This window comes from Poromitra crassiceps (genome assembly GCF_964638095.1).
Source record: "Poromitra crassiceps genome assembly, chromosome: 22".
Classification (NCBI taxonomy): Eukaryota; Metazoa; Chordata; class Actinopteri; order Beryciformes; family Melamphaidae; genus Poromitra; species Poromitra crassiceps.
The window spans coordinates 8,286,248-8,304,654 of NC_139647.1; the positions used below are offsets into that span (position 1 = coordinate 8,286,248).

The 18,407-nt window shown below is 46.4% G+C and overlaps 1 protein-coding gene across 1 annotated transcript in view; it reads right to left on the reverse strand.

The window, feature by feature from the left end:
- Window positions 1–9,509: 9,509 nt before the first annotated feature.
- The window catches only part of disc1 (DISC1 scaffold protein), a gene marked incomplete at its 3' end in the record, with an annotated part of 58,239 nt that continues 49,341 nt past the window's right edge, over window positions 9,510–18,407 (reverse strand). The window contains exons 14-15 of the mRNA XM_083658288.1: window positions 12,500–12,625; window positions 9,510–9,710 (exon numbers count right to left, since the gene is read on the reverse strand). Of these exons, the coding sequence (XP_083514414.1) occupies window positions 9,510–9,710; window positions 12,500–12,625 (327 nt within the window). The remainder of the gene's footprint in view (window positions 9,711–12,499; window positions 12,626–18,407) is intronic.

Consider the following 18,407-nt stretch of genomic DNA (forward strand, 5'->3'; position numbering starts at 1 on the left):
TGGCCACGCCCACTTAGGAGACTTGTGGCAGGCCCTCTGTCTATTGGAGTAAATGGGAGGAGCGAAAGTGATCTCAGATGATGACAGATTCTTTAGTCATCAAAGTAAACATTGGGCCCATTTTCCGCAAGCCACATATCTTCTGAACATTCTGACACTAAAATGGCCTTTATCAGACAGACAGATCAGGAGAAAATGTAACTTGTTCAACGCCTGTCTCTGTCTCAGCAACACACGAGATTTGGCGACAGGAGCTCACGTTAGCAGGGAGCAATTAGCTAAAGCTACATGGGAAGTTCATGGTTACAACTAGAGTGAGCTAACAAGGGGCAGCTTTGTGTTTATATCTGTTGTTTGTGTGGAGTTTGGCAACTCATGCTCTCTAGCTCAAGTTAGCTTGCTAGGTCAGCACTAACCCCACATCCCCAGGCTCTCTCTCTCTCTCTCTCTCACAACACTTCAAGGTGACCACGTGACCATTTAGGAGACCGACAGAGTACCAGTTCTTATTATTGGCGGAGCCTGCAGTGCTGTATCTCTAATTGGAAATCTCTGATATGGCCTAATAACTGATCTTGTAATGATACAAAACTGGTTGAAAATCTGCAAAGTAGCCCTTTAATTCTACCTCTATAGGAATGCAGTCCATGGAAAATGGACTGCATTTATATAGCGCTTTTATCCAAAGCACTTTACACAATGTGCCTACATTCACCAATTCACACACCGCGGGCGACCAGCTGCCACGCAGGGTGCTGGCACAGCCATCGGGAGCCATTTGGGGTTCAGTGTCGCGAACTGGAGGAGCCAGGGATCGAACCACCGACCTTCTGGTTAGTGGACGACACGCTTCACCTCCTGAGCTACAGCCACCCCCACACCAGCATCGCTATCTGTTTTCCACGCCGTCCTCTTCCTCTTTTTCTTCTTCTTTTCTCTTCAGGCCCTTTAAATGGCAAATGGCATTAGTGTCCTCTGGCTGCTCTTGGTCCTCCGTTGTTGTGTTTAAGAGCCCACATAACCGCTCTTGACACATTTATTATAGTCTACATCTCAAGGCCAATTGCTCTAAAAAGTGAGGTGGCCTCTTTTTAAATACAGGTTGGTGTCTGCAGGTGCATTTGCGTACGTGCGCGCTTGTGTGTGTGTGTGTGTGTGTGTGTCGCGTGTGTGGGTGGTATGAATCTCTACACTTAAACCTCAAATGAGACTCGATCAATTAGACTTTAATTAAAAACCTTCATTCACAACGAGGAGGCAATATCATCTTTATGTCAGATCAGCGTGATCCAGACACTATGCCCCCTTTTAGCTGGGAAGAACTTATGCAGAATGAAGCAGGTCAAACACAAGCACAGGGGGAATGCATTAAGTTATTATGCAAAATTACCTTGCATTAACTGTGCTGTAGTATGACTCTTTCACTATACACCAGGGAAAGAATCTTCCTGCACGCCTGATCCACCCAGGCAATCTTCTGCCTGATCCACCCAGGCATCGTCTGCCTGATCCACCCAGGCATCTTCTGCCTGATCTACCCAGGCATCGTCTGCCTGATCTACCCAGGCATCGTCTGCCTGATCTACCCAGGCATCTTCTGCCTGATCCACCCAGGCATCGTCTGCCTGATCCACCCAGGCATCTTCTGCCTGATCTACCCAGGCATCGTCTGCCTGATCTACCCAGGCATCTTCTACCTGATCTACCCAGGCATCTTCTACCTGATCCACCCAGGCATCTTCTACCTGATCCACCCAGGCATCTTCTACCTGATCCACCCAGGCATCTTCTGCCTGATCCACCCAGGCATCTTCTACCTGATCCACCCAGACATCTTCTGCCTGATCCACCCAGGCATCTTCTACCTGATCCACCCAGGCATCTTCTACCTGATCCACCCAGGCATCTTCTACCTGATCCACCCAGGCAGCTTCTACCTGATCCACCCAGGCATCTTCTACCTGATCCACCCAGGCATCTTCAACCTGATCCACCCAGGCATCTTCTACCTGATCCACCCAGGCATCTTCTACCTGATCCACCCAGGCATCTTCTACCTGATCCACCCAGGCATCTTCAACCTGATCTACCCAGGCATCTTCTACCTGATCTACCCAGGCATCTTCTGCCTGATCCACCCAGGCATCTTCTACCTGATCCACCCAGACATCTTCTACCTGATCTACCCAGGCATCTTCTACCTGATCTACCCAGGCATCTTCTGCCTGATCCACCCAGACATCTTCTACCTGATCTACCCAGGCATCTTCTGCCTGATCTACCCAGGCATCTTCTGCCTGATCTACCCAGGCATCTTCTACCTGATCCACCCAGACATCTTCTGCCTGATCTACCCAGGCAGCTTCTACCTGATCCACCCAGGCATCTTCTACCTGATCTACCCAGGCATCTTCTACCTGATCCACCCAGGCATCTTCTACCTGATCTACCCAGGCATCTTCTACCTGATCCACCCAGGCATCTTCTACCTGATCTACCCAGGCATCTTCAACCTGATCCACCCAGGCATCTTCTACCTGATCTACCCAGGCATCTTCTACCTGATCCACCCAGGCATCTTCTACCTGATCTACCCAGGCATCTTCTACCTGATCTACCCAGGCATCGTCTGCCTGATCTACCCAGGCAGCTTCTACCTGATCCACCCAGGCAGCTTCTACCTGATCCACCCAGGCATCTTCAACCTGATCCACCCAGGCATCTTCAACCTGATCCACCCAGGCATCTTCTACCTGATCCACCCAGGCATCTTCAACCTGATCCACCCAGGCATCTTCAACCTGATCCACCCAGGCATCTTCAACCTGATCCACCCAGGCATCTTCAACCTGCTCCACCCAGGCATCTTCTACCTGCTCCACCCAGGCATCTTCTACCTGATCCACCCAGGCATCTTCTACCTGATCCACCCAGGCATCTTCTACCTGATCTACCCAGGCATCGTCAGTCTGATCTACCCAGGCATCTTCTGCCTGATCCACCCAGGCATCTTCTACCTGCTCCACCCAGGCATCTTCTACCTGATCCACCCAGGCATCTTCTACCTGATCTACCCAGGCATCGTCAGTCTGATCTACCCAGGCATCTTCTGCCTGATCCACCCAGGCATCGTCTGCCTGATCCACCCAGGCAATCTTCTACCTGATCCACCCAGGCATCTTCATGTGATGGCACGCTCTGAACAGGCTAGGCCAGACAGACAGACAGACAGCTGCTGAGAGGCAGCATCCACTCACCACCTCCCTGCTGCAGGGCAGGGGCTCTTCTAAATCTCATTAGGCCAAGCTGGCAGCTCAGCGGAGGGGAAGAGGGCCGTGCACCGTGCCTCCCGCGGTATAAACCTCCCCATCAGTCACAGGAGCTCTCATTAACCCAGAACCCACCTCTCCTCCACCCCTCCTCACGCCAACCCAAAGGCAGCCAGCTCCATCCATCAGCGCTATCGATCCCGTCTCCGCCTGGTGTGGTACCTGTCTGTTTTTTGAGGCTAAGTGGGAAGGATGGCAGAGCGGGCATGATATTTCAGCTTTCCCAGTGACAGCCGTGTCCCCTAGAGATGCTACAAGGTGAATCAGTGGCTGGGCTGTTTCTGGAGGAAGTGTTGTTGTGTAGAGCTAAACGATAGCGCCCTCCCTGGAGGAATCAGTTTTTCCTGCTCGGACCTCAAAGTGATGATCAATTTTCCATTGCTATTGCTAACTGTTCACATTGTGGGATTTTTTTTTAAATCTTATTATAAGGATATCCCATTCCTCATTTGTCATATGATATGTGTGATAGCAGCACAAAATGTCCTTTAGTTGAAAACAAAGCCCGTCTTTTAAAACGGAGTGCTCTATCGTAACTGTCGTCTCCGGTTAGACGCTGATGTTTCGCAAAAATCCATGCTTACTGTAAATCTTTTGAAAGAGATTTGATAGTCTGTCATATACTGTAGAGTTCCATTTGACATGATCTGATTATTCTGATGGGTTTTTTGTGAAGAAGCATGGTTAAGCTTTTAAAGCGATTGCCTTTAAGAAACCCCTTTTAGAATAGTCTGACATGAGCATTCTACTTCAAACGGGTATTATATACGAAAAGATTCAACAATTTGTCATGCAACCAAGATAATCCAATATTCATTCAATATATTTATTCAAGGTTGATTTCAGCAGAGGTCAGAGTAAATTACATCAGTTTAGGTCATTTAGATCATTTAGACAATTTAGTACTTACAATGTTGCATGTTTGAGAGTGAATAAAGTGCCTAATCAGGCAGTATAATATATCGGCTGGTTGGTCAGATTGCTTTTAACCTTCTGATGCACACTTTTATCTATCTGATCTATCTGAGTGGCTGACATCACAGTAACACTTCCCACAAATCACCTGACAATCCTGTCAATCTTGAAATGTCTATTGATGCAGTTTGAGTTTCTCTACGTGGTGCTCTTTTCTTCATCTGTTCAGCCATGGCAGCCATCGCTGCTCATGCTAACTACTCATAGGCTGGGTATTGTTAGGGACCTCACAATGATACGTATCATGATACATAGGTCACGATACGATTGTATCTCGATACATTGCGATACGATACATATTGCGATATGATACATATTGCGAAATATTGCAATACTAAGTCATTACTAATACGATAATTTACTGAAAATGTACAAATAGAGCTGAAAATACAACTTGCAGTGTACCACCCAGGTAGTGCAATAATATGTCACATTATATTGATAGCTCAGTGGACAAAATTGAGTCAACCCATTTTCATTCCAATTGATTAGAATGGTATTTGTAAATTTGACAGAGTTGCACTGACTGATCACACTGAATTATATATCTCCACAGTGGTAAGCGAGTGACCTCTGCGACCTCTAACAGTACCCAGTCGCCCCATCATGTGATAGGATCAGTAAGCCGCTCTCTCCACACTTTCACAATACAGTAGGCTACATGATGCACACTCAAGTTCTGGGGCTGCTGGGGCGGCTTTAGCTCAGGAGGTAGAGCGGGTTGGCCAATGACGCAAGGGTTGGTGGTTCGATCCCCGCTCCCTCCCAGCTGCTGTCGCTGTGTTCTTGGGCAAAACACTTAACCCTCCTTGCTCCCGATGGTGTATGAATGGGCTTTGGATAAAAGCGCTATATAAATGCAGGCCATTTACCATTCACCAAGTTCCACTTCCTTTCTCCGCAAATGCACTGTTTCCTCAGAAGTGCTTTCAGAATCTGATTCAGATGTTCCATTTCTGAAAGGGCCAGTAAGAAAATTAGACATTTCAAAATAGACAGGCGCTCTCGCCTCCAGCCTCTGAATGCTTCCACCATTTCCATCACATCCTGTGATTTCTCTCATACAGCCATAAGTGACAGAAAATGGGTCTGTTTCTCAAGAGACTGCTCAGCTCCCAGTGGTGCCGTGTCTATAATTAACTGTGATTTCCAATGTCAGGATCAAGGCGAGCCGTTTCCTGTCCTCTCTCTGCTGTTTGGTGTCCTGTTGTTCATCTCTGTGCCTTCTCTCCATTTTAGATTTGACATAGAAATATGCAGATTAGGGAGATTGACAATGATTTAAGAGATGCTTATTAATTCTGGGGGAATTTCCTCGTAATTAATTGCCTAGCTGACATTATTCAACAGTCGAACAAAGTGCACACGTGAATTTGAATGAGGTCGTAAATCCAGTGCAAACAGTCAGATATAAAAAAAGGCCACTTGTAAAGCCACGATGAGCTCAGGGACGGTGAACTTTTCGGATCGTTCCCTCCGCACACACACACCGCTGCCGTACCAACAACGCGCGCCTCTCAGGACGAGTGACTTGACAGACTCACTGACCCGCATGACACGCAGTCACTCATTCATTACCGAGGTGTCACTTTCAAAACATGGACGATCCTCTGAGGAGGTGAAATGCATGAATACTAAAAAGAGATTCATTTGCATTCATTAGCGGCGCGCCGCCGGTGACGCTTGCTGAAGTGGAGCGCGGAGGATGATGTGAGGGCGACAATCTACAATAAGATCTGCTGCTGCTGCTGCTGCTGCTGCTGCTGGTGCTGACACGGCTCAGAGAGTTTGTAGGCCTCACGTGTTCCTGTCAGACAACGTACTGTGACAAAGTCTCCGAAGCGTCAGATAAAGTCCTGGCACAGCTCCAGATGTAGCTCCTGCTAAGAATAGCCATCTTTACAAGCCAATTTATTCTCATCTTCATTTGTCATAAAATCTTATTTTCCTTAAAGGGATACACCACTTTCTTTGGAAGTTTAGCTCATTTGCCCCATCCCCCCCCACATAACCGAGATACACCATGCCTTACCGGCACTGTCCGCTCAGTTTACAGTGAGCTACAGTCGTGAAGTTAGTAATTATCGCCATAGAATGGAGGCTAATGGTACCGCTGTTACAAATCTGCCAAAACACACATCTCACGGCACCAGCTGTACCATTAGCCTCCATTCTATGGCGATGATTACTAACTTCACGACTGTAGCTCACTGCGAACTGAGTGGACAGTGCCGGTAAGGCATGGTGTATCTCGGTTATGTGGGGGGTGTGTGGCAAATGAGCTAAACTTCCAAAAAAGTAGTGTATCCCTTTAAAACGAGTAAACAATTCTAACAATGGGGTGAAATAATTCAAGATATTGTCACTCCGATTGCACAAGAGCACATGATAAATATGAATCATATTAGCATACGAGAGCAGAAACACACACAAGAGCAATAATAATATACTCCAATGCACGTTTACCTCTTTCAAAAATACTACTTGCACAACTCCACTGCTTCCTGAAATGAGTAGGGCATCTTGGTTTCCTGTCCTACACTATTGGATGAACCGATTCTGTTGTTGTGACTGCAGCAGTCAGGCACACCTGACATTAATCAGTTCATCCAATAGTGTAGGACAGGAAACCAAGATGTCCTACTCATTTCAGGAAGTAGTGGAGTTGTGCAAGTAGTCTAATAGGTCGGCGACCTTTTTGATGTGAAGTGCCATTTTCAAATGTGCTTGTCAATCATTGTGCCCGAGTTGTTTTTTTAGCTGGAGGACTTGACATTGTCTGTCCTTCCTGCCGACATGTTCATCTGCTCTCTGCTGCTTTGGAATGTATGTATGGAATGCATGATGGAACGCAAGGAGGCTAACCAATCAGAGGCAGAGTAGCATGGGTCACTACCGTAAATATCCTAAATCAGAGGCCGCGCAACTGCAAATGGCTGTGGAATAGCTAACTTGGGCAGGGCATTTCAACATTTCTACCAATTTTTTTTTAAATAATTGTGCACTTATTGCTACTGTGTGCTGATGGATAGATGAAAAGATGGATATTTTATTTTATTTTACAGTGGATAGGAGAGTAGGAGACTGTTACATGAACAAAATACCATTTGTACTTGTTTGTAGTATGGATGCTCCATACGATGGCCCTCATAACTATCACAGTCATTATGTCTCAAAAGGATTGATGGAATTGTATGGAACATTTAATTCATGAAATATGTGTTGTGTGATATATTGGAGACCTAATATGAGGGATTTAGAAATGATTAAAAAAGATGCTGTGCTGGGAATTAAGGAAGTATTGCCCAGCGCCTCATCTTGCATCATGCAACTCGCTGCTACATTTAGGATACCTCCTTTAAAAACCATTCGTTTTTTCTTCCAGTGGCCATTTCACGAACAAAAGCTGCCATGCGGGGCGCAGTATGGTGCAAGCACAGATTCAATTATGAGGTGGGGGTGGTGCTTGGCAGGCCAGTGCGTGTGCCAGGCAGGACCTGTGTGTGTGTGTGTGTGTGTGTGTGTGTGTGTGTGTGTGTGTGTGTGTGTGTGTGTGTGTGTGTGTGCGTGAGCTGTCTGCAGCTGATAGATGCAGTAGTGTGTCTTGGCCTGGCAGGTGGTTGGTAACCTGGCAGTCATGATGTGAGAAAAGGCCCATTGTGCGTGCGGGAGTGAAAACGCCTTTGCACTTAGCACTCAGCTGTGTGTTTTACGAACCCGGAGGAGCACGAGATCTCCAGACACCACCTTTAAGTGCATCCCTTTAGGACCGCCTCAGTCTCACCTAAAGCTCCGCCTCCCCTCTGAGCCTGTGCGAACCTGTGCCCGCTCATTAGCCACATGGCCGCCGACAGAGGTGAGATAACAATAGCTTCCTGTGTATCCCCGAAAGACCTCACCAGAGGACCTTTATTACCTTATTGATGTCTGCGAGATGTTCGGCGCCTGCCTGCACCGGCCTGGCAGCGCGCCAACACTTTTTCATATGAGCGGAAATCACTGCAGGCGCTGAAACTCAATACGAGGAGTAGAAGAAGAAAACAGCGGGACACAGTCTGACACTGAGTGGTACATGCTGTAATTAGTGAGAAGTTATAATAAAGGAATAAATATCAAATTCAAACCGCACTGTAAAAAAATAAAATAAAATAAAAAAAGTCGCTCATTAATAGGTTAAAATCCCAAACTGTTGTACTGTAGCGAGAGAACAGTCAAGTGACACCCAGTGGAATGAACACGGGGGAAAAAAAATCAACAACATCTTCATTAAAAGTAATCAGTGACAAATAAACATCAAAGTGCGTTTTCAACAAAAAACAAGAAAAAACAAACAGCAGTTGCAAACACTTCTTGTGCCCCCTGACAATATTATGCTTCAATATTTTATATATGCATATGACACAAATAAGTACTATGACTACTGAAACAGATATAAATCAAAATGCATATAGCATCTCTCCTAGCATTTTCTCCAGTCTTGGAAAAACTGCTGTAGAAAGACTGGGGAGAATCTAGATATTGCATTTTCCGCACACACAAATCTGATAACGCATTCAAGTTAGCTCACAACTCTGTAGCACCACAATGAAGCTATTTCATGGACGGAATTACATTTAATTGAAGTCCAATCGTATTGAGTAGAAACACAAAAGAGAGGCAAGATAAGCGAAGAACTAAGCGTATGATATTCTGTGCATGTGCAAGACTGTAACAGTAAAAGGTATTTCGATTGTCCAATTGGTCCTCTGTAAAAATCCAAATACATGGTAAGACACGATGTGAAGACGCGGGAATGTGTATCAAACACAGATTCATGGAAATAAAAAAACAAACTCTATGTTGACTCAGTGGCCTAAAGGCACTGTATTTCCTGGGTAAACGTAGGCTGGAAAGATAAGCGAAATCCACATGGTTTGTATTAAAGTGTCTATGATACATAAAGCCCTTTATGTGGTTTACCACTGCTGGTCATATTCATAAATGCTACAAAGAATTTCAAATGCTTTAAACTCAAATGTCTCTCTCTTCGAAACTTTCGACAATGCCACAGAGGCTGCTGGTAAAGGGGAATGAGGGGGCGGGCTCACAGTAAATGGATATGGGGTTGCTTCCCCCTGTAAAGCTGAGGTCAGACACTCAGTGTCGGGGGGGGGGGGGGGGGGGGGGGGTCGCGCGAGTGGTCATAAAGCGCCGCCGATTCCTGTGTCAAATGTCCCAGCTGTCACTGAAGTACTGGTCTTCTTCTTCCTCCTCCTCCTCCTCCACCTCATCTTCCTCAATCCCGTTCTCCATGAGGTCTCCGTCGTCGTCACTGGCCTCCGCCTCCTCGTCCTCCTCTTCCTCTTGCAGCTGTGCCAGCATGCTCTGTAAAGTGACTTTCACCGCGCCAACCTCCTTTTCTAAGGACTGTGCAGCGAGAAGTTAAGGAATGACAACCCCCTGGTCTGAAGGTCTGAAATCGGACGCTGGCAAAGAGAGACTCACACCCACACAGAGATACATACATCAATATGTAAATAACAGGCATGCCAGCAGACAAATACTAGGGTCAATGCGACAGCGGTGGCCCTCGGTGGTTAACGATAATAGCAGTGTGCGGCGGCTACCTGATGAAGGCATCAATCTCCCCCCACTTGGCCGGCAGCAAACTCTGATTATTGGGTCAGATCATCGAGTCGTACCCAATTTAACCTCATCAAATGCTCTATTCATGAGATGAGCTCATCTGTGGTGGAGCTGGGTGGCAGTACTGTGTGTGTGTGTGTGGGGGGGGGGGGGGGGGGGGGCAAGCAAACAGACCGGCCAGCTCAATTATTCATAGGTCCGTCGATGAAACGGGAGAGAGGCTTCTCGTCCAATGGGGTGGGGGGGATTGTTTAACCTGCTTAGAGACTCCAAATTAATTGTGTGAGTGTCCGGCTTAAGTGGCGAATCAAAGGCGTGCCTCCGACGGCAGATGGGACCCGATGGCTCGTTTTGCTCTGCGAATGGACACAGATTGTCCTCATTCATAATTAACAAGGCCGTTAAAGAGCTCTTCATGAATACTGCAGAAGGTTCGGAGAGATTTTCGGAGGCCACTTTGGGCCCCAAACGGGCTGATAAAAGTTCTGCCTTCCCCCCCGGTCTTTTAAGACCTGAAAACTGACCGCGATGGGGGTTGGCCCAAATGTTTTTTCCGATCCGTCTCGTCACCTCTCTTTTTCGGTCCCCTGTCTCTCTCTGGGCCATCGTCGTCATCATCATTCGCCCACGCCGCCCGTCGAGAGCACAGACTCGATCCGGGCCTCTGGAGAGGAGAGAGGTTGGACCTTTGTGTGTCGTCATGGCAACTGTTGCAGCATCCCACACAACTACCTCGGAGTCGGAGTTCAGAGAACGGACACCCCCACCCCCCCCCCCCCACACACACACACACACACACACACAATATTGTCCTCTATCCTCGGCGTCCTCAGATGTCCACGGTGCATTTACATGAGCACGTGTACTTGAGAAGCTGAGCGGAGTGACATGTAAGGACACGGGGAAACAGAGAGGTGGACAGAAGCCAGCCTATCTGTGTCTATCTCCGAGTGCCAGGCTCCTTTGGGGCGATATCAGCCAGGCGGCAGAGGAGGCTGCACTGACCCCTGGCAGCCCAGCAGGGGGACATGAATCTCTAATCAGATGTGAAAGCAGTGTATTGGGGACACTTCAACAGAGAGCAAAGGACAACGCTGTGGAACACCGCGCTTCTAAAAGATCCAGCGGTCTAGAACTAAACCGTGCTCTTCATCATTTCTGACAGATCGCGAAAACATTTTTTTTGGGGGGGGGGCAAGTCGCTGTTCAAAGAAATGAGTCGTGACAGAAAAGTAGCACCGGGTTGTGTTCTCGCACTTGTCCTGAAATATTGCCTAATATCGTCCTCGCTTAATAAACCCCACAGTGCATGGAAGGGGTTGGGAAAGTGGAGCGAGGAAAACACACTAATCTATTTCCAATCAGCGTTCTAATTAGCGCGCAAAATGATGCATTGTGACCTGTAATCAGGCTCTCCAACAATTCCATCTGAGTCATTATCATGGATATTGTAATGTCCTCCGGGCACAGAGCCGGGGAGTGGGTGTGGGCAGGTGAGGGAGTGGAGGGGGGGGATGGACATTAAGATGTGACTGGAGTCATTACAGTGACATTCCACTATCTGCCACGGCGCTGGATGGCCCCCGGTCTGCCTACCTTCATCTCAGCCCGTGGTGACTGGCAGCCCCACAGCAACAAGCCTCTAATAACCTCGCGTGAACTTTTTTACCACTTTCGTTTTCCAGTCGTCCCAGAGAGAGAGGGAGGGGGTTAGGGGGGTGTCCAGCCTGTCACCAAAATCCTCTGATCCTAGCTTATCTTCAATTCCCTCCCTGAATGAACCCATAATGTCAGATAAGACAAGTTTAGAATGTTTTTTTCACACCCCCCTCTCTCTCTCTCTCTCTCTCTCTCTCTCTCTCTCTCTCGAAAAGGTAAAGTCACGGCTTCTAACATAAGTCAGCCTAAAGGTATTTTGGATGTGTACTGTTGGGAGTAAAGGCTCCTACAAAACTAGGTCTCCAAGACAGATGGATAGACACAGACACACACACACACACACACAGTACAGTATTCACCTTATGTAGCCCGGCCCACTTGACCCAGTTGTGTTATGACTTCCTGTTCAAAACAACGTCTGTTTTACCTGCTCACTAGTACTGTACTGTCGCAAACACAATAGGAAGTCACTGGCTGACCCCTGTGTTGGAACATGAGGTGAATGGAGAGGTAAAAGTGGAACGTCACTTCCTGCTTCTTCAGCACTGTACCAGAGATTTTCATCCGCCATTTATTTTCCCATAGACATTTCGTAAAATGCGTGTTCAAATAGTTTACTTGTTCAAAACAAACGGTTCAGATATATTTAGAAACAGGAGAGACCACATAACATTTCACTTGGATTTCACGTCGATGTTGTTTTTTTTAGTTTTGGTCCGAGTTAAATGGTCTCTCCCGATTCTAAATATAGCTGAACCGTTTGGTTTGACCAAGTAAAACGATTTTTATACGCATTTTACGAAATGTCTATGGGAAAATAAATAGCGGATGAAAATCTCTGGTACAGTGCTGAAGCAGGAAGTGACGTTCACTTTGGCCCTCTAATAGGTATGAGACTGCAGTGAAAGGATATGAGTGAGGGCCTGATCTCGGTTGAGTATGGCCGTGTGCAGCTCGTCTTCCAAGGCCATCAGTCTGTGGCTGATCAGCTCACAGCGCTCGGTGAGGTCCGCAGCCTCGGCCTCGCCGCACTCGTCCTGAAGGGAGCAGGAGACAAGGGAGGAGGTGGTGAGGAGGGGAAGGAAGGAAGGAAGGCGGGGTCGCTAAATCAAAACGATATGCAGGGCTCCACTCGGCTGCACAGAAGACTTCACAGCGAAACTGAAAAGACAGTCGTATCAATCTGGCTCTGCTGACTTTGGAAGGGATGGAAAAAAGCTTGCAAATCGTTTGTAAACGAGGCACCTTGTTTTTGCATTCTGGTAACCGACCAGGAAAAAGAGACCGTTTTCATGTGTTTCTCATAATGGCGTTGCAGGCATGCGCAAGAGTTTGCGGTCATCTGCCAAGAAAGGCTGGGAGCCTTTTGCTGTATTGTACTGACTCCATCCACTTTGCGATGGGCAACACATGTTCCTGTAGTGAAGTCCAAGATCTCTGTGTCAGAGACCTTCAATGTGAAGATCTAAGATCATCCTGCTTTTTTCCAATGTAGTTTTCACTTCTTTCTGTCTAGAAACAACAAACAGGGTTGCCCTGGAAACGAGCTAAAGTGCTGTCTTTCTGGCAGATTTCTTCGCTTCTTCAAATAAGTCATAACACCAGATTATTTCAGATGTGTGTAATATTGCATGAACCAATAAAGTTCAGGAATCTGTCAAAGGCTCTTGTGTCAAGCTCATTGCAGGTAGGCAGTATTGACACAATCTGGATTTAACCATCAACAATTATGAAGGATACAGTGTCGAAATAAGTGGAAAATGGAACAGCCAAAAATGAGAGGTAGCTAAAAATTAAATGTTTGGCAAAGGGCCAAAATCATAATGCACAGACAATGGTGATCTGTGCAGCATTCAACATCTGTATACAGCTGCAAAACCATCTGACGGTGCAGCCACACTGACGCAGGCTGTCGCTGCTGCCCATTCACTTTGTACTGAACACGCTGCTCATCGCCTCGCAAAGCATGCTGGGATACCTGGCTACGCAATCCAATACAAAGTGAATGGGCAGCAGCGACAGCCTGCGTCAAACGTCGCACAAGTTTGGTTGCACCGTGAGGAGGATATGGCCGTGTTTGTTTGTTTGTGTGTGTGTGTGTGTGCGTGCGTGTGTGTGTGTGCGTGCACGTGTGTGTGTGTGTGTGCGTGCACATGTGTGTGTGCGTGTGTATCAGAGGATGACGAGTAGGGCAGCTGGCTAGAGGAGCAGAGTGCAGTAGGGCAATGCATACAGAGGGCAGAACAGGGCATAATTAGAACAGGCCCCTTTGCAGACACTGTGTCCTAGTTTCTGTGATGTAATGGGCTTTTGTACCTCATGAGTATCCGTAGTTGATGACGCTGTACGTAACACGGAAGCAAACAGAACGTTGTTGTACAGATACTGAGCGGAACTGTATAAGCTGTATACTGCACGTGTAGCCACTAAAGTTATGCTGAAATATAAAGTCGTTGTCAAGCCTCATTAATATTACATGGTGTCAGAAGTGAAGGCGGAAGAAGAACAGAGACTATGGCGCAGTTTCAACCTCCACCGAGTTTGAGTTTGCAAGGCAATCTTGCTGAGAATTGGAGGACATGGATTCAGCGCTTTGATCTCTTCAGTACTGCCAGCGGCATTGCGGAGAAGTCCGAGAAGGTGCAGTGTGCAACGTTCCTTCACGTCGCGGGCGAAGAGGCGATCAAAGTATCGAATACTTTTGAGTTTGTCGACGGAGAGGGAGACAAGATAGACGTGCTGAAGAGGAAGTTTCAGGACTATTGTGAGCCCAGGAAAAACTTGCCTTATATACGGCACATGTTCTTCACACGAGCACAGAAACAGTCGGAATCCATAGATGCATATGTCACGGACTTAAAGAATAAAGCCAAAGACTGTGAATTTGGACAGCTACTCGACTCCCTGGTAAGAGACAGGATAGTATGTGGCATAACTAACGACCAAGTGAGAGGCAGACTGTTAAGAGAAGCAGATCTGACCCTAGAAAAAGCTATAGATATATGCCGTGCAAGTGAAATAACAACCAGTCAAGTCAAAGCGCTGGCTGAGGAAGTGGATGTAAACAGACTAAAGACAGTCCGTCCAAAAGACAAGTTTAAAGCTAACACAAGACCTTTTGAACAAAATGAGTCAAGTTGCAACAGATGTGGCTATAAACATGGAACAAGACAATGTCCTGCACTAGGCCAAACATGCAAAACATGCCACAAGAAAAATCATTTTGCCAAGATGTGTAAGTCGGCACACGGTCAGCAGCACCAACATGGAAGAAGAGTGCATGCAGTAGAGCAAAGTGAAAGTGAAAATGACATGTTTCTTGGCACAGTCAGAGTTGAGCATGAAAACTACATCAGAGTGATGGAGTCTGCGGAGACACAATCTTATGAAGAACAATGGACAGAAAACTTGAGAATAAATAAAAAAGATGTGACTTTTAAACTGGACACAGGTGCAGACTGCAATGCAATGTCAGTTGAAACAATGAATGCCCTTAATGTTAGAGGCAGGCTCAAGGCGAGTAACTGCAAACTCGTTGCTTTCTTTGGACAAAGACAACACCACTGGGCAAGAGAGCACTAACATGTGAGTACAAGGGCCAAAAGCACAACATTGAATTTGAAATCATGCAACAGAATGTACCAGCTATACTGGGGGGAGCCACATGTTTGAAATTGGGCTTAGTAAAGAGAATGCATGATATTGGCAAGGAAAAAGACATTCTTGAAGACTATAGTGATCTATTCAACGGTCTAGGTTGCTTACCTGGTCAGCACCATATACAGATAAACCCTGAAGTTACGCCCGTGGTGCATGCGCCTAGGAGGATTCCAGTCGCACTCAGAGACAGAGTTGTTGAGGAACTACAGCGCATGGAAAAACTGGGTGTAATAGCCAGGCAGACTGAGCCAACAGAATGGGTCAACAGTATGGTAACTGTAGTCACACCCAAGAAACTCCGTATCTGTATGGATCCAAAAGACTTGAATGAAGCTATAAAACGGGAGCACTACCCATTGCTCACAGTGGAGGAAGTTGTTTCCCGTATGCCAAATGCAAAGTTTTTCTCTGTGCTGGATGCTAATCAGGGCTTTTGGCAAATCAAACTTGATGATGACAGCTCAAAGCTGTGCACGTTTAACACACCCATAGGGAGATACAGGTTCCTACGTTTGCCGTTTGGGATCTCGTCTGCGCCCGAGGTGTTTCAAAGAGCTGTAGCACAGATGATTGAAGGGCTGGATGGTGTTGTGAACATCATAGATGACTTGTTAGTTTGGGGGGACTCCAAGGAAGAGCATGACCGCAGGCTGAAAAAGTTGTTGGATCGAGCACGGGAGTTCAACCTGAAACTTAACAGAAACAAGTGCGTTGTCAGGACAACAGAAATCAAATATATTGGACACAAGCTCAGTGACAAGGGGCTAAAACCAGATGAGGAAAAAGTGAGAGCAGTGACACAGCTACCCCCACCACAAGACGTACAAGAACTGCTGAGGTTTATGGGAATGATCCAATATCTCGCCAAGTTCATACCAAACTTGTCAGACGTCAGCGCTCCACTAAGGAAGCTGCTTGAAGCGGACACAGAGTGGCACTGGGAGGAAGCACAAGAAAGAAGTTTTGAAAATCTAAAACAGCTGGTCACCGTCGCTCCAACTTTGAAGTATTATGACGTCAACAAACCAATCACCATGTCAGTAGATGCCAGCTCAGAGGGCATAGGAGCAGTCATACTGCAGGATGAGCAGCCAGTAGCTTATGGGTCAAGAGCACTCACTGATTGTCAGCGCAGGTATGCTCAAATTGAAAAAGAGTTACTTGCTATAGTCTATGGATGTGAGAAATTCCATCAGTATCTTTATGGAAAAGAGATTCTAGTTGAGAGTGACCATAAGCCGCTAGAGAGCATCTTTAAGAAGCCTTTGCATCAAGCTCCTATGAGGCTACAGAGGATGTTGCTTAGGCTACAAAGATACAGTCTTAAAGTAACTTATCGGCCCGGCAAAGAACTTCATATAGCAGACGCGTTAAGCAGAGCGTTCCTCAAAGAGCAGAAAGAAGAGCTGCTAGAGAAAGACTTAGAAGTGAATATGATTACACCTGAGTTGCCCATTTCAGAGGAGAAACTGCAGAAGTTCAGAAAAGCAACAGCCGAGGACCCTGAGATGCAGTTACTGAAAGACATAACATTAAAGGGATGGCCAAATGAAAGAAGTGTAGTACCAAAAGAGATTCAGCCCTATTGGACATTTAGGGATGAAATTGCATACACATCTGGGCTAATGTTCAAAGCAGCAAAGCTCATTGTTCCACATGAGCTGAGACAAGAAATGCTTAGCAAAATCCACGAGTCACACTTAGGGATTGTTAAGTGCAAAGAAAGAGCTAGAGACATTTTGTATTGGCCACACATGTCTTCACAAATTGAGGAGGTGGTATCTCAGTGTGCCATTTGCAACGAGAATAGGAACAACAATCCGAGAGAGCCGTTACTCTCACACCCAATACCAGACAGACCGTGGGAGAAAGTAGGGACAGACCTCTTTCACTACAGAGGATCTGAGTTCCTGCTATGTGTGGACTATTTCTCAAAGTTCCCAGAAATAGCTAAACTGAGAGACACTACAAGTGGCAGTGTCATAATAGCACTGAAATCGATGTTTGCCAGGCATGGCATTCCTGATGTCATCATTTCAGATAATGGTCCTCAGTATGCCAGTGCTGAGTTCAAGGACTTTGCAGAAAGCTGGGAATTCAGACACAACACGTCTAGTCCCGGTCACGCCCAGTCTAACGGTCAGGCAGAAAGGACAGTACAGACTGTAAAAAATCTGCTAAAAAAGTCAGAGTGTAAGAATGGCGACCCCTACATTTCACTGTTGGAGTACCGCAACACACCACTGGAAGGTGTAGGACTGTCACCAGCGCAGTTGCTGATGGGACGGCGGCTAAAAGGGAAACTGCCGACCTCAACCTCACTGCTTACTCCAGAGGGTACTGTCCAGGTACACAGGCAGTTGAGTGAAAAGCAAGAGAAGCAAAAACTCTACTTTGACAGGCAAACAAGAAGGCTGTCTGATCTGCAAGCAGGAGACAATGTCCGGATTCAAAGAGGGGAGACGTGGCAGCCAGCTGTGGTCCTTCACAAACATGAGCAACCACGATCTTTCGTTGTTCGCACACCAGATGGGAGACGGTACAGGAGAAACAGAAAGTATCTGCGGAAAACAGACGAGACAACTTTTCCATCTTCAAATGAACAGGACATCTACCAGAACAGAGACACAGGGTTGAAGGACTGTGACAGACAGGCAACAAACACACAAACACCTGAGCACACTGTTGTTGCAGACCCAGATGAAACACCTGTTGGACAATCTGAAACACTCTCATATCACACCACGAGATCTGGTAGACAAGTAAAAGTACCTGCTAGATACAGAGATTGATTCTTTCCATATGACATAGGAAGTAACGCTATAAGAAGAATAAAGTGTTTTGTTGTTGTTGTTGAAGAATGTCATGGATCAATGGGTTTTGACTTACAGAGTCAGTTATGTTAAGGCTATATGCAATTTGCAATATTTACACTGGTAAGCGTTAATGTTTGATGGTAAATCTTATGGGGAAACTATGTTTGCAATTGTCGAGAATAACATGACATTCACATAAAAGAAAAAAAAAAAAAAGAAAAGAAAAAGAAATGTTAAAAAGGGGGATGTGATGTAATGGGCTTTTGTACCTCATGAGTATCCGTAGTTGATGACGCTGTACGTAACACGGAAGCAAACAGAACGTTGTTGTACAGATACTGAG